The sequence below is a fragment of the Gorilla gorilla genome, chromosome 12, assembly GCF_029281585.2.
Source record: "Gorilla gorilla gorilla isolate KB3781 chromosome 12, NHGRI_mGorGor1-v2.1_pri, whole genome shotgun sequence".
Classification (NCBI taxonomy): domain Eukaryota; kingdom Metazoa; phylum Chordata; class Mammalia; order Primates; family Hominidae; genus Gorilla; species Gorilla gorilla.
In genome coordinates, this window is record NC_073236.2 from 92,699,759 (window position 1) to 92,715,246 (window position 15,488).

Consider the following 15,488-nt stretch of genomic DNA (forward strand, 5'->3'; position numbering starts at 1 on the left):
TTCTCCTGCCTCAGCCTCCTGAGTAGCTGGGACAACAGGCATGCGCCACCACGCCTGGCTTATTTTTTTTAAATTTATTTTTAGTACAGATGGGGTTCCACTGTGTTGGTCAGGCTGATCTCAAACTCCTGATCTCAAATGATCCGCCCGCCTCGGCATCCCAAAGTGCTGGGATTACAGGCATGAGTGACCGCGCCCAGCCTAGAGTTTCAGTTTCTTATCTGTAAAATGAGAATGACAGCGTCTATTTACCGTGAGGATTGCTGCAGGACATCGTGCACATAAAAGGCCCAGCAGGGGCTGGCACTTCAGAAAGGGTTCAATACATGTTTCCCCAAACTTTCATTCTCAGTCCCCAATCCCCATTACGTGCAGGTGCTTACTTAGGTCCTCCGTGCCTCTGTTTCCTCATCTGTAAAAGGGGAATCATGACAGTTTCTATCCCTCTTAGGGTGCTAAGAGGATTACAGAGCTAATGCAGCAAGGTGCCCACAGCAGTGCCCAGCTGGAGCCAGCACTGGGTGCATCATTGTTATTGTTATTGAAGCTCTTGGAGTTCAAGTATACCAGGGCGGTCCTGCCAATCAGCCGGCATGGGTTCTCGCCTCTGCTCCACCACTCATCAGCTATGTGATCTTGAGCTATCATCTAACTTTCACATTAGTTTCTTCATCTTCAAAACAGGGGTGCTGTAAAGACCAAAAAACAGGGCAACCAAACCAAAACAACCAAACTGGGTAAGGGGTGTGACAGCACTCTGGCTGTGAGATCCCCAAATCCCCACATGGTTCTCTTCCTTCCAAAAAACAAAACAGCTCCCTCCCATTGTCTAGCAGCTGGAGGGTCCACTGGAGTGTGTTTTGTGCTTAGTGGGGGTTTCCATGGGGGTAAGCAGGCAGAGGAGAGGCCAGTCTCTGCTCCAAAGGTACTTCTAAACTCAAACAAGACATCCAACGCATTGGGAAACACAACAAGAACAGAATCTGGTACTCAATTGAGTGGTTCAGCTTTGAAGTACAGGGGCTCCGGGGACAAAGTGGACCTGAGGGGGTCCTCTGAAGATGGGCAGGAAGGGCAGACAAAGGCCTATAGTGGGAGAGAGGGGCCAGCCTGACAAGGTATGGATACCCTACCTGCACAGTAGGATGGGGCAGGGAGGGCCCTCTGAGCAGGAGCCAGCCTGCCCCTCACCCCCATTCAGGTGTGATCACCCAGACCCTGGCCAGGATGCGGGGGATATGCTGAGTGATCTAGGTCTCCCAGACACATGGTCTCTCACCCATGTTAAATCCAACACATGCTCAGGACTTTTTTAAAGAGACAGTTCTGTCACCCAAGCTGGAGTGTAATGGTGTGATCACAGCTCACTGCAGCCTGAACTTCCTAGGCTCAACCAATCCTCTCATCCCAGCCTCCCAAGTAGTTGGGACTACAGGTGTGTGCCACCACGCCTGGCTAATTTTTAAAATTTTTTGTACAGATGAGGTCTTGCTATGTTACCAGGGCTGTTCTCAAACTCCTAGCCTCGAGTGATCTTCCTGCCTTGGCCTCCCAAAGCCACTGTGCCCAGCCTAGAGGGTATGATTTTTAAAAGGACTCTAACAGGCCTTACCCTCCCTGAAAGGGGGAGGGCCACAGTCAGCCCCAGTTTTATTACCTTCCCAGAGACTAATCCCTAACACAGAAGGGACATTTTTTAGCAGCTCTTCTTAACCCTAAAACTAATTATTTTTCCTTCGGTCTGGAGGATTAGACTGACCCATGTCCTCTAATCTTATAAGGCTCATGATGATCCTCCACCTCTTAATGAATTCATTTAACGTGATCTCACTTTGAAGCTTTAAAAATCAACAGCCTGAAAGCTTTGGTTTCCTGAAGTTAGCGCCTTCTTACTTCAAAGACTGTCCCTGACCTGGTGAAGGGCCCCAGGGCTGCTCTGAGAGCAGCCTGCCCCTACCCTGCAGCTGGCCACAGGGTTACATGGCATTCTTATCTGTTTCTGGGCTGACACAACTGGCCTCCGGGTCTCGGCTTCCCTCCCTGCAGCTACCTCCAGCTACCTTGAGAGGACTTCCCAAACACAAATTCCTGATCTTGAAAGACTTAAATGTAAACCACACAGTGCCTTTTCATGGCCATTCAGGGGTGGAAGAACTTCCCAAAAGAAGACGCTTGGGTCTTCTTACCTTAGAAACAAAGGCAGGTTCCCAGCCAGGGCTGAGACACAAAGAAGCAATTGCCTTGGTCTCTCTGCCCTGTATCAGACCCCCAGGGACCTGAAGATCTCCCACTGCAGAGAAGAGGTCAGCTCTGCTTTGTGGACACGGGCCTTCTCCCAGGCGCAAAAAGGCTTTGTCTTGGGGCTGGGCCTCCCCTGCTACAGAGAACCATGTGCCCTGGGCCACAATTCCTGCCTCCAGCCCCTGCTGCAAGCACAGAAAGCAATAAGTACCAGAAGGAAAGGGTTACCATCACCTTTGAAAACAAAACCTGAAAATATCTATGTTCCTTCCTCTTTCCTTTCTTTCCTCTCTTCCCCAGACAAACAAAACAACGTGTGTCATCTACCCTAGAAGTCTGAATGTAGGCAGACCACTAACTGGAGAATGACGACCATCAACTTTCACCTGTACATGTCACACAGAGCGAGGCCACAGAGGTTCTCACGGGACAACCCACGAAGGGAAATGCTGAATGTCAACTCAGCTTAGCTAATGAGGAACTGACCTTTGGGGAAGGATCCGGCGCTGCCAGTGATTATGACTGGCTTAACACTTCCCTCTGCCACGTGGCTTGCAAGGTTCCCCCATGGCTGGTGTCCTCCTCAGGGGCTGTGGCAGCCAAACGTGTTTAATGAACACAGCAAAGTGATAAACTATGTTTGTGTTAATACCTTTGATTCCACCCCCTCACTGGAGTGTTGGTATGCTAAGCATCCTTTTGATGTACTACAAGTCCTTAATAAGAATAATCAAATAAACACACTGGGTTTAAGTCAGAAATGTTAACAGAAGCCCCGGGACTCTTCCCCCCTGCTCATTGGAATATACCACGAGAAATATATAACAAGCGCCACCTGAAAAAAAGGTGAGGCACTCCAGGTAGATCCCAGGGGTGCCCTTGAGCTCCAACGTTAGCCTTAGCTGAAGTCAGTCAAGGTACGGCTCCAGCTAATGCCTGGTTATCAGCTCAAACATTTTCCAAAACAGTCGAGGTTTCCTGGGGCAGAAGGCTGTGTGGTTCCATTTGTTTACAGGCACGTGCTCTGGTTTGTTGGGAGGCCCATAGTATTCCTGTACTAGGGAGGGTCTCCGGGTCTCTGAAAGCTTCCCCTAGGACTTTCCAAGTCCCCCGGGACCAGTACTGGGCCAGCAGAAACTCCCAAGAGGGCCTACCCCGACCGACGGAGGTTCCAGGGGGTGGGAAGAGGTGGCCTTGCCCACTGTGGAGAGGGGAAGGGGAAATTGTTTGTTCTTCCCTTGACCTATGTATGGCCTGGGCTTTCAAAACCAGCCTGGCAGACTGCCAGGCTTGGGATGGGAGCCGTGACAGGCTGGTTATTGGAAAGCTCCCATCATGAGCTGAGGAACTTTGTTTGGTTACTATGGTGACCTTCACTACAAGCGGCCTGACTAAAGCCCAAGGAATTTGTTACCTAAAACCATCGCCCCACAGAGCCCATGGCTTCAGGAAGGACGCTTATCAGTGGCCCATTCCCCTTCACCTCATATTCCTGCCCCTCCCTGGTCGGGCCTCCCAGCTGCCTCTCATACCCAAAATGAGAAGAAAGGACTCACACAGGCATCTCCAAGCGTGCACGGGACCTTTCACATTCCGCGGCTTGGCCCGGAACCCAGGCCTGGATAGGGAGCTGCTGCCCCCTGAGGCCCCCTGCAGGCCTGGCCTCTTGGCCAGGGACAGCCCGGCTGGCACATGTGTCCAGGGCTTAGTCAGAAGCCCACAGGATTTCAGGAAGCTGCTCGGGGTGTCTGGTTCCCACCGTGCGAGGTTTATGCTGTCCCTGTGGGGCTGTCTGTCTCTGCCTCATCACGTTTTTTGCCTTTTTAAACCCAAGCTCCACTAACTAAAGGTCATCCCACAGCACAGAAATCAAGATCCTCTTTGCTGTGCTTTCTAACCCCTGAATTCAGAAGGCTTTTCAAAAGTTCGACTCCACGAAAGCCGGGTTTTCTCCGGGAGCCTAGAGGCTGCCTGTATGGGAGTGGTGACTTCTTGTGCAGCCAAGGAGCTCACTAACCTTTCCCCAGAGCTTCCTTCCCTGCCTCTGTCAGGGCCCAGCCTCGGCTGCCAGCACCTCCTGGACTACCTGGCCTTCCCCAGGCACTGCCACCCTGGGGACCCAGGATACAGCCTCACGCTGTTGGTGGGCAGCCTCCTCTCCCCTCCATACTGCCACCTTTCAAACACGGCTGTCCATCGACTGTGTGCCCTCTCCTGAGTCTCACAATAAACCTCGCAAGCCAGGGGAGACAGAGCAGGTGTCCGTCTTTTGGCAGATGAGCAAACAGGCAAGGGGAAGAGGAGTAAGTTGCTGCAGGTGGCACAGGTCAGTGACAGACATGACTCAAGGGCTGGGACCTCACTGTGGCTCTCACACAAGGACCAGCTCACATGGACAGAGGTCCATTCCCCCACCAGTTTCCTCCCCTGTGGCAGGCCTCCCTGAAAGCAGTGAAACAGGCAAAGCCCACGCCCAGCACCAGCCAGCTTCTGCCATTCCCAAGGCAGGCCCTGGGATCCCATGCAGATGGCCTCTAACACTGATGGCTGAAAAGAGATGCCTCTAATAGGCCTCAGGCACTGGGATAGCCCTCTGTAAGGTGACTTTAAGTGTCCTGTGGATATAGATCTTGCTGGGGACGATGAGGTCAGGACAAAGGGAGTTTGGTTTTTGTTGTTTTGCTGCAGTGATATTTACCGGACCGGTTGTTTAATTAACTGCCTTGGCAACAGCTGGAGCCACACAGGGCTTCTCCTCAAATGCAGAGCAGCTGAGGAAGCAGGGAGCAGTGTCAATCGAAGAGCAATGACATTTTTCAGTGATCCCTGACCTGTAATGGACTCAGTGACATTTCCTGCTAATCCATGGGTTTCTATGCTCTGAGGTTTCATCTGTGGGGAACAGTATTGACTTATTTACAAAGAGATAATGGTCATACCCTATGGTCACTCACCATAGTCTGGTGGTACATGGACTTCTCAGCCCCACCCCAGCCATATATATAGTATTATATCTCTATAAATGGTATATAGAGACACAATTTTTTTTTTTTTTTTTTTTTTTTTTTTTTTTTTTTGCTTAAAACAACAGAGATTTATTCTCTTACAATTCTGGAGGCCAAAAGTCCCTGTATTTTTTTTCCCAATTAGTTTTGCAGCCTTTTAGGGCCAGCTGGATCAAAACAGAGCTCCTCGGGATCCTGGAGGTGAGGAGCTCATGGTGGCTCAAGATGAAGAACCTACTGCTGCTTCCCCCTAGACCCACAGCCCTGGACAAGCAGACTAAGGAAAGTGAGGCACTACTGGGGGCGGGGCCTGCAGATCCCCAAATGCCTCGCAGCACACTCTACAGCGAGTGACAGGTTGCAGAATAACCTCTAGAATCCCTCAGGGCATGGAACTCGAATGCTTTCCTCTGACCTCAGAGCTGACTCCCCTAGGCCCTACCCTCCACAGCTCCTGAAGCCCTTGCAGTCGCTCTACGACGTCTGCATGGGTGAGTTGTTCCCACGGCAGAGGTTCCTGCCTGCAGACACTGCTCTCCAGGAAGCTCCTTGCAAGCCTTGGGGAAGCACCCGAGACAGGGGCACAGTTACCCTGCACATTGACAAACAGCACAGTCTGCACCAGGGCTCCTCAACCTTTTTGAGGTCGGGCTCCCTTTGAGAATCTGCTGAAAGCCATTTCCATGGACTCAAGCTCACATGCACAAAATGTCATAGTTCAGGTCCAGGGGTTCTTGGAGACCCAGATGTCCACCCTTGGGCCTCCTGGGGGCAGTCACCAACCTCAAGGCAGCCCCTGACCAACGGCACTGTCAGTGAGTGGAGCACTTCCTGGGGAAGGAGTCAGCACCTGAGTAAGCATGGGAGGAAGGGAAGGGTGGAAAGTGCACGTGTTGAGGCAGGGCAGCAGCGGGGGCACACACTGCCTGCAGGGAGAGGGACAGCTTCCTAGCCCAGTCCAAGAGCCTGGGAAAATGAACGCAGGAGGCACCCGTGGGGTGAGAGTCAAGGAAGCTGATGGGGAGCCACGAGTGGGTCCCCCACGCTGGGCAGACCCCATTTTCTGCCACACCTCACACAGCCTGGGCTGCAGCCAGATTTCCAAAAAAGGGAGTTAGCCTCCCCACAGCAGGCCAGGGGAGCTGCTTTAGCCTGGCAGAAAGCAATCAGCTCAGAAGTCAGCAACAGATGCTGACGGGTGAGATGTCAGGTGCTGGGATGGAGGGGCCCCCTCAGCTGGAACTGGGCAGGTACAAATCACCTTTCTTGGCTCCATCAGAGCAGCGGTGCTCCCGTCTGCATCACAGTCTCAGTTTCCAAGGAAGATTTCATTAGGAAATTCTGATGCCGAGCTGAGGCAGGCCTCTTGCTTCTCCTGTGCTCCACAGACCCAGGGTGGACAAAGAGCCCTTTCCTTTCCCCAGCCTAAGATTCTAAATCTTTCTGCTTGGCCATTTCGGTTTCCGATGAAGCCTAACTGAAGTGTAAACACACACAGGCATGCAGGCCAGCGGTAGTGGGTCAGACCCTGCCAGAGAGGTGCGAGGATGGAGCTGGGATCAAAGCAAAGTTACTGGCACTAGGAGTGGGGAACCTACATCTTTTGTGCATTTTCATTAAAAATAAAATGTTCTTACCTTATATTACTGTATTGTACTTGGGATTAACAAGACAAGGCAACTAAAGCCCTTGTCCACACACTGTTTTCTCTGTGTTAGGATTTCCTAAGCTACTCGCCTTTGCGGGTGAAGTGACTGGAATTTTAGCAGTCTCTCTCTCTTTCTTTTTTGAGACCAAGTCTCGCTCTGTCACCCAGGCTAGAGTGCAGTGGCGCAATCTCGGCTAACTGCAACCCCTGCCTCCCAGATTCAAGTGATTCTCCTGCCTCAGCCTCACGAGTAGCTGGGATTACAGGCACCTGCCATCACACCGAGCTAATTTTTGTATCTTTATTAGAGATAGGGTTTCACCATGTTGGCAAGGCTGGTCTTGAACCTCCTGACCTCAGGTGATCCACCCGCCTTGGCCTCCCAAAGTGCTGGGATTATAGGCGTGAGCCACTGCGCCTGGCCTTTAGTAGTCTCTTGAATGCTGCTGGGGCAAGGCTCAGAATCAGGGCCAGCCACGAACACAAAAGACAGGCTGTGTCAAGTTGGCCCCACACTCTGCTTACACCTGGCTGTGAGCAGTGGGGACCTGCCTAGGCCAGGATGGAGGGGGAACAGGCGGGGCAGGGGTTAGTGTGGACTAGGGCAAGCAGGGCAAGGCTCAAGGGTCTTGGGGCGGCAGACCAGGCTGACCAGCAGGATGAACACCCATTGTTGGCCTTGGTCACTGGGGCTCCCCTCTTCAGGGAGGCACATTATGGGGTTTATATTTAGGAAACACTGCCACTCCCAAAGCACCTTTCTTTAGCTTTGGGGAGAAGGAAGCCATCAACAGCAGTGCTCGGCACGCTGGCAAAGGCCACAAGCAGAACTATCTGCTGTCGTCTGAAGGAGGCCAAGGGTGCAGGAAAACCTGAACCCACCCCTGTGGTCTGCCCTGCCTCTGATGGGCTGGGGATGGACAGAGGTGAAAGCCCAGTGACGGGAACCTCCCTAGGCTGGGACCACTGAAGCAGCTTCTCTTCATCACCCAGGAAAGGATTTTTTCCTAATCCTTTGTGAACCTATTTACACAGCATGAGTCACCTATCAGGGCAGCCAGGACTCTAGCTTCTTCCTTGCTGTCTGCAGGGGGACAGCCTTGGGCTGGTTCTAAATTGCCTTCCTTCAGACCCTAAGGTGGAACAGGGGGAAGTGGGTTACTTAGGGGTCCCTCATCTGGGATCACAGGATTCTGAGAAACAAAGCCTATTACACTCAGTGTCACCTGCCCTTAGGGGCAGAAGGCAGAAATCAAAAGATGACTCCCCCTAACTCCCCTGACAGAGCAACACATCCTCTCGCCTCAGGTGGCCCAGCACGGCCTTGTTCCCAGTGTCCTGGCTGGGTGGCAGCAGGTCCTCTGTGTCCTACCACCACTTAGGCCAAGTGCAACTTAAACCCTGCTCCAAGAAGTGGGACATCTGGCTGATGCAGTAAATGAGGGAGGTGGGGAGGTATGAAGGAGCAGGACCACCTTGGAGGGCCATAACCCCTGTCTCCAGCTGCCAGCCCAGCTCATGTTAGAATCCCATCCTTGGCTGACTGTGTCAGGGCTATGATTAACTTACACAAGTTAGTGTCATCCTGAGGCTCATGCAGAGCCCAGGGCAGGCAGAAGCAGCCCAAACACACGCATTCAAGCAGTCTCCTTTGTGGCCCATGCAAACCCCACCTCATGGGGGCTGAGGAGCAGCATGTGCACTCCATTACCCACCAGGCACCTCCTGGTGCAGAGCACCACAGCTGTCTGCTGACCCCACCTGTCCTCACCCGTCTCTCCACCAGGGATTGTGCATGCAGCGGGTGCTTACTTCATGTGTGTTGGCTGACACCATGGCAGGGCAGGTGTGCATGGGCGCCTGCTGCAGAGGCCAGCCAGCTCCCCCACTGCCAGAGTGTTCCCAGGGCACTCACTTGAAGTTCTCAGGGTGCTCGGTGATGGCCATGTTGACAACATCCAGGGCATGCTGGTGGTGCTTCTGGGCAGAGAAGAGCAGTGCCAGCAGGTGGAGGGCGTGGGCATCATCCTTGCATACCTTCAGGGCCTCCTGCAGCTGCTCCATGGCACTGGAGATCTGTTGAAGGAACCCGCCAGCTTAGCCTTCCCCAGGCACATGCTGCCCTGGGACTCAGGAGCCACGTGCCAGTCAACAAAGGCACTCACACTCAACTCAAGGGAGCCCCAGGCACTGGGGGCAGGGAGGCTGCTGTGAGAAAACACCTGTCCCAGATGGCCTGGCGAGGAGGGGTCTGCTGCCACACTCAGGAATGAAGAGAAGCAGGTTTGTGGTGTGGCACAAAGGACCATGGCAGCCACCAGGAAGCACTTCCTAAATGGGAGGAGTGGAAGCCACAGGGTGAGGCAGCCATGTGTGGAAACGTCACCCTGGAGTTCTGCTGATGTATCAGGAGACCCTGCCTTCCAGGAGGAGATGATGAAAATGGGGTGCTCCAGGTAGGGGATGCAGCTTGACCACAGGAAGGAAAGTGTGCAGAGGCAAGTGCCTAGAAGATGGGGAGACTGGCCTCTAATATGGGCACAGTGGGAATCCGGGACTAGAATCCAGATTCTAGTCTTGTGTTTTGTTTTCAATTCAACAAATATTTATTAAGCCTGGTTCTGGACAGGTGGGATGAGGCCAGATTATGCAGGGTCAGGAAAGCCACATTCGAAGGGTCTGGATTTGGATGTGGCCTCAGGAAAGCCTTTCCTTCCATGTGGTGGGGAGACCAGAGGTCACCACGGGCCCCAATTTTCACTGGCTTGAGTTTGCTGCCTCCCTTCTCGGAGCACTGCATGAAAGAGGGCAGGCCCCAGCTGCTCCAGTAGCCCAGTCAGTGAGCCCAGGAGGGGCTGGTGCAGCATGGAAGGGCACCTTCTACTGCTCCTGCCAACCCTGCAGGCAGGACTCCAATGTTCTACTGGATCTGGCTGCAGAGGGCACGGGTGATTTGCAGCTGTGGCCAGGGCCCCACCTGCAAGTGGTAACAGGGTTATGGGGTCAGTCAGTGCCCCAGCACATCCTATAGGGACTATTTCAGGGCTGAGACCACACACTTGCTTGGCTGCCTGCCACCTTGCCAGGATGGGTCTCTGCCCATAGCTGGACTTATGGGAGGATATGGAAGGTTCAAGGAGCCCTTTCCTGAAGAGACCATTCTCAGCACACCACAACACTCCCAGGATGGGTCCCAAGAGTCCCCTGGATGCAAAAGACACCCGAGGCCCCTCTCCTTGCCTCTGATTCTACCTCCCCAGACCCATCTACATTCAGCTGTGGAGGTTACTACCCTCAGAGAAAAAGCTCCCCACCCCATGGGCCCTGGCCTGCGCACTCCTGACAGGGTCTGGGGAATGTTTCCACAAGCATTAAGGAGAAAAAAGAATTCTGGCAGTTACCAACATAAACTCTCTTCTTCAAAAGAGGCTGGCCAGTCCTGGTGACTATAGCAGCCCCTTACGCAGTCCCATGTGACCTGTGAGGTGGCCCGCTGCCCCCCTTACGTCATCTCCTCGTTCTCTACAAAACACCCCAGAGTCCCTGGCCCTTGCACCCTGCTGGGCACCCCTGCACCATGCCCTGCCTGAGGCAGCCCCCACCTGCTGCCTGTCATCTGAGCTGATTGATCCTGCTCGTTTTGGCCAGTGGAGGGGTCCTATATTTGTGAATACACAAGAGCTGGGTTCTAGAGTTGGTGCTGCCGCTCACTCGCCTTTGTCCCTCATTCTCTCTGAATTCAGTTCCCTTATCTGCAAATTAGGCATATGCTTTTCCACAGAAGGGTTCAAAGAGCTAATGTACATGCAAAAACACTATCTTCTATCCCTTCCATTCTTTTCACACAGCACAGCAAGTTAGCAGCAGAGCAAGTTAGCAGCAGAGCAGGCGCTCCCAGGTGGGGGTCCTGACTCCAGGCCAAGTGCTCTTGTGTGAGCTATGCAGGCTGCTAAGCCTGTGTTTGGTGAGTGATAGGCCTGGCCTCAAAGCTGTCGCAGGTCAAGGCCAGCCCTCCTTGTGCTGTGGGTCCAGGGGCACGGCAGGGCCCAGCTGGCCATCTCCTCCTCATCCCTGATTCCTAGCACCTCCAACCTGGCCTGATTCCCCAGGATGCAGGGAATCCTCTCCCCCACACACTGCTGCTTCACTGAGCAGTGCCCTTAGCTTGAGGTTCTGCACCCTCAAGTAGAAAGGCTGTGACCAGGTCTGGAAAGAGAGGGTTGGGAGAGAAACTTACAGCAGGCTGGAGGGTGGAGGGCCAGGAAGGCCTGGCCCTGGGATAAAGAATCTGCCAGCTACATACCCAGGGCTGACAAGGCCCTCCCCTGTGAACACGTTCACGCGGTGATGTGGAAAGAATCTGATGTGTGGCTGACAGATAAACACCCTCTCCTGCTCAGAGGCTCTGGGGTGAGGTTGGGGTGTGGCTCCTGGCTCTGCCACTTCCCAGCTGGCACCTTAGGGCAAGAGGACTCACCTCTCTGAGCTGCAGTTCCTCTGCTACAAAATGAGGATAATGGTTAAACCTATTTCAGTGTCCACGAAGATGAGACACTATGAAAAATGCCTTGCAAAGTACTGGTGGAACAAACACTTTTAAAGTGTGCGTTTCCCTCTTCAAGCTCCAAAGCCAGAAAACTAAGGAATAGGACAGAACCTTCCTTCCAGCCTGAAGGCACGTGCTCTCAGGCCTGGGAGCTGCGTTAGCTCCTGTGACTCTCTCCATGTCAGGGTTCCATCCCTGCAGGAACCCCATGAGTCTCTTAGAGTCCTGCTCCTTGCCAAACCTCAGACCCAGCCTTCCACCCTTCTCGCGGGGCCTTGGGTCCCCAGTCTGCCTGGCTTCTGTGTTGGTCTCCAGCCTGGCCTCTGTGCAGGCTGTGGGCACCAGTGCCAGGCCCAGAGTTCTCCCCGGGCACCTTACTTTGTGGATAGGTCAAGGAGCATACGAGGAGGACACTAAGATCAGCGGGGCCACTGGCTCGGCTTGTCAGTGGCCCTAAGGCTGCTCCTTTGCTGGTGACTCTGCTAGAGCAGACCTGATTATCCTGGGCTATGTATCCAAATCCACAGCCATCACTGTGCCGGCCAGCCAGATGTACTCTTGGCAGGATGGGCTGACTGGGGGCCTCAGAGACCCAGGCAGGCTAGGACTCTAGCTTACAGTCCATTCAGGGAGTTCTCGAGTTCTCAACTCCCTGAGGATGCCAAAATGAGGTCTCCAAGGAAACTAGGCCCTAGGCTCCACTGGCCTGGCCCGCTATCTTTCTAGGAGGATGGATGCTATTCATCAGAGAGGGATGAATAACTGAACAGGTTAAAAAATGCATCACCAAAGGTTTATCGTTCACTAGATTAGCAAGAAAAGCACTGGTTCTTTTACAGGGAACTAAAAATAAAGTTGGTGTTCCTGGGAGGGGAGGGATGCTCCTGGAGGGGCACAGACGTGCCCCGTGCCTGTCCAGGACCTGGGGTCAGGAGTGAGGAGTGGGGACAGGGTGGGGGCGCAGCCTAGAGGTGGAGGAGGATGGAGGGAGTCACAGGGGGAGGGGCAGTGCAAGAGGAAGGGAGTGAAGCCACCAACGACAGTGGAAACAACAGCCGGAATGACATCAGGGCCGTTAGGGAGAAAATGGTTGAGACAGAAGGACCTGGAGAGGGAGACAGAATGCCTCAGAAACAGAGTGACAATTCAGGTCAGGTCAGGACAGACACAGGCACCAGGACAAGGGTCTAGGCATGGGGTGAGAGGGAAGGGGTCCCAGCACTGAGAGTAACTGTGACGAGAGGAGGAGCCAGGCTGACACAGGGCAGAGCCTGGCTTGCCCCAAAGGCAGGAGAAATGCAGCTCGCCGAAGTGACCGTAAGACCAAGCCCCGGCCGGTGAGCATGCTCTCAGGGCCCCAACTCCAAAAGGGTCAGGGGAGCGGGGTACCTAGACCCCGTGGGCTGTGGATCAGAGAGGCCTGGGTTCTATGCTGGCTCGGCCTCAGTGGTGTCCTCCGGTAAAAAATGGGACTGCTGTGGCCCACTCCTCAGAAGGTAGGGCTTCCCCAGGCTGGTATGGGGGACGCAGCACCATCCCCAGCAGGCAGGGCTGCCCTCCACCTGACAGCAAATACGTGGGCTTCTTCAGGCTTCCCTCCCCCAGCCTGGAGCTCAGCCCATTTCCTGGGTGGTGCAGGCGAGGAGAGCTCCACTGTGAGAGCCAAAGGCTTGTCTGCAATCCCCAGGCAGTCAGGTGGGGGCGTCGGCAGGCATCAGGGTCAAGCCACCTGAGAGGTCCTGTTTCGGAGGATGTGTGTGTGCCCAGAGCGCCAGCCTGCAGGCTGAGGTGCCACAGGAAAGTAAAGGAGGCTCTGAGGGACCTGAGGTGGGGAGTCCTGGACACACCAGCATTCTCTCAGCAACCCTGGGGAAAAGGCGGGTCTGCCTGCAGAGTCACGGTGGAGGTGGTCCTGGGGCTAAGGTAGTCAGCAGACAGGAGGTCCCTATGGGGCCCCAGAAGCCAAGGCCTGATGTTGGTGTCCACACAGTGAAGGAGTAGCTTGGGGGTCACAGAGAAAGCCCAACATGCAACAGCTCCATGAGCCTGCCCATCACTCCATCCCCAAGACCCTTGGGGAAAAGCCAGTGGAAGGCGAGGACACAAATAATTGAGTGACAGGTGGTCACTCATCAACATCTCAGTCCACTGAAATGTTGTAGGGGGAGTGAGGGCGGAGAACACGCCCTTCCTGTGTACCCACCACGGCTTTACCCACATTACCTGACCTCATCCTTACTGGCCCCTCTGATGAGGGCTCAAAGGGCTTACATGACAGATAAGGAAACAAACTCAGGGAGGCAAAGTCACTTGCAGAGGGTCACACAGCTGGTAAGCTGGGTTTCCAGGAGAAGATCAGCAGCCCCCGAGGACCCGGGGGTTAGGAACAGGGACAACCCACCTGTCGGACGAGGGCCAGCTGCAGCGAGACATAGAGGATGACCTGGGGGTCACTGGGTGCCAGCTGCTGAGCCCTGTGTGGGGAGAGGGAGTGACAAGTCAGGCACCAGGGGTTGAGTGACCAACGTGTGACTCGGGCCTCCAGCATGCCAGCCCTGTGCTGGGCGCGATGAGGCAATACCCTGGGGGATTCTGCCAGGCTCTGCCTCAGAGGGGCATCCAGTTGGCAGATGAAGACCAAGGAAGGTGGCCCACAGGCAGCCCAAGGCAGGGACGGTGGGCCTGAGGGGGCTGGCACTCACTGAGGTAGGGGCCATCTGGGAGGGCAGCCCTGGGGTGACAGACCCCAAAGAAGAAAGACGATGGGATGAATACACGTCCCATGGGCAGAGAGGGAGTGACAAGTCAGGCACCAGGGCAGAGAAGCTAGCCTTACTGCTCTGAGCATCTGCCAGGAAATCCCTGTAGGGGCTGGGGATGGTGGGAGGGGTGGGTGGGTTTAGTGGGAGGGGTGGCTGGGGAGGAGCTAGAAGGAGGTGAATGCCATTTTCGAGCCCCTGTTACACATAGGATACTGTGCAAGGTGCTTTTTCTGCTTTATCTTCTGTAATTACTACAACAGCAATGGGTTACTATACCCATTTTAGACCCCTGAGCCCTGGGAGAGCAGGAACCGAGTCTTGTGGCTGCTGGAGCCCCCCAGAGCTGAAGGCAGGGCTCGGCTGCCTGCCCAACCCCAAACGCCTATCCCTGCTTGCTGTGTGCAGTTTCCTCATCTGTAAAATGGAGATAGAAATGTTTGTTCTGCCCACATCAGAGGGTCTGATGACGTAAAGCTTGTGAATCTGCCACCAAAGGCAAGAGGGGCCTCTGCTGCAGGTGGGAGCCTCCTCACCTCTCCAGCGTCTGCAGTGCCTTCCGGTGCAATTCATCTTGCTTGGACTTCAGGGTGGCTGCAGGGGACAGGACAGAAACTGAGCCATCAGGGGTCACTGAAGGGTGCTGGCCCAGCCCTGCACCATCCTCAAAGCACACAGCTCTGCAGATAAAGGCCCCACCAGGGTCCCATCTGGCAAACTTCAAACTCTAGCAGCCTGGGCCAATGCCCTGGCTTCTAGCACATTCCTTGGCATGCCAGTTGCTTCTACTGCATTGCCTTCTCCACCGCCTGAACTACCTTAACCCTTTCAAAGGCCAGTGCCTACAAGCATTCCACGACATGGGCACCCCACCCAGGAGGCCCAAGCCTTGAGAGAGGGGCCACCACCTCTGCCTGGCCACATACCTTCCTAGGCTTCCTGACCCACTAGGAAGTTTGAACCCAAACCAGGCACCTTTCTGGTAAACTGCATCCCATTTAAAATGCAGCAGGGCAGGTGTTCTTAGCCTTGGCTGCACACTTAACTAACTACCCAGGAAGCTTTAACATGATTGCATCCAGGCCCCTCCCAAACCAGATCAGAATCCCACTGGCGAGGACCAAGCATTGACAGTTGTCAGAGCTCCCCAGATTCGAAAGCTTGGAAAGCAACTGCTATTTGTAGAGTTAAAAGGACAAGGAGGTGTCTTGCTCAAAGTAGACTTTGACAAAGGGGATGACGACTTCCTCACTTGACCAGCATGTACAGACCCAGGTGTTCCTTATGCA

At 54.3% G+C, this 15,488-nt stretch overlaps 1 protein-coding gene across 5 annotated transcripts in view; it reads right to left on the bottom strand.

Moving 5' to 3' along the window:
- TTC7A (tetratricopeptide repeat domain 7A) overlaps positions 1 to 15,488 on the bottom strand; it is a 160,447-nt gene that overhangs the window by 37,928 nt on the left and 107,031 nt on the right. For all 5 annotated transcript variants that reach the window (XM_055377834.2, XM_055377835.2, XM_004029181.5 and 2 more), the window contains 3 exons: positions 14,736 to 14,793; positions 13,842 to 13,914; positions 8,810 to 8,970 (listed from right to left, as the gene is read on the bottom strand). In XM_055377834.2, the coding sequence (XP_055233809.1) occupies positions 8,810 to 8,970; positions 13,842 to 13,914; positions 14,736 to 14,793 (292 nt within the window). The remainder of the gene's footprint in view (positions 1 to 8,809; positions 8,971 to 13,841; positions 13,915 to 14,735; positions 14,794 to 15,488) is intronic.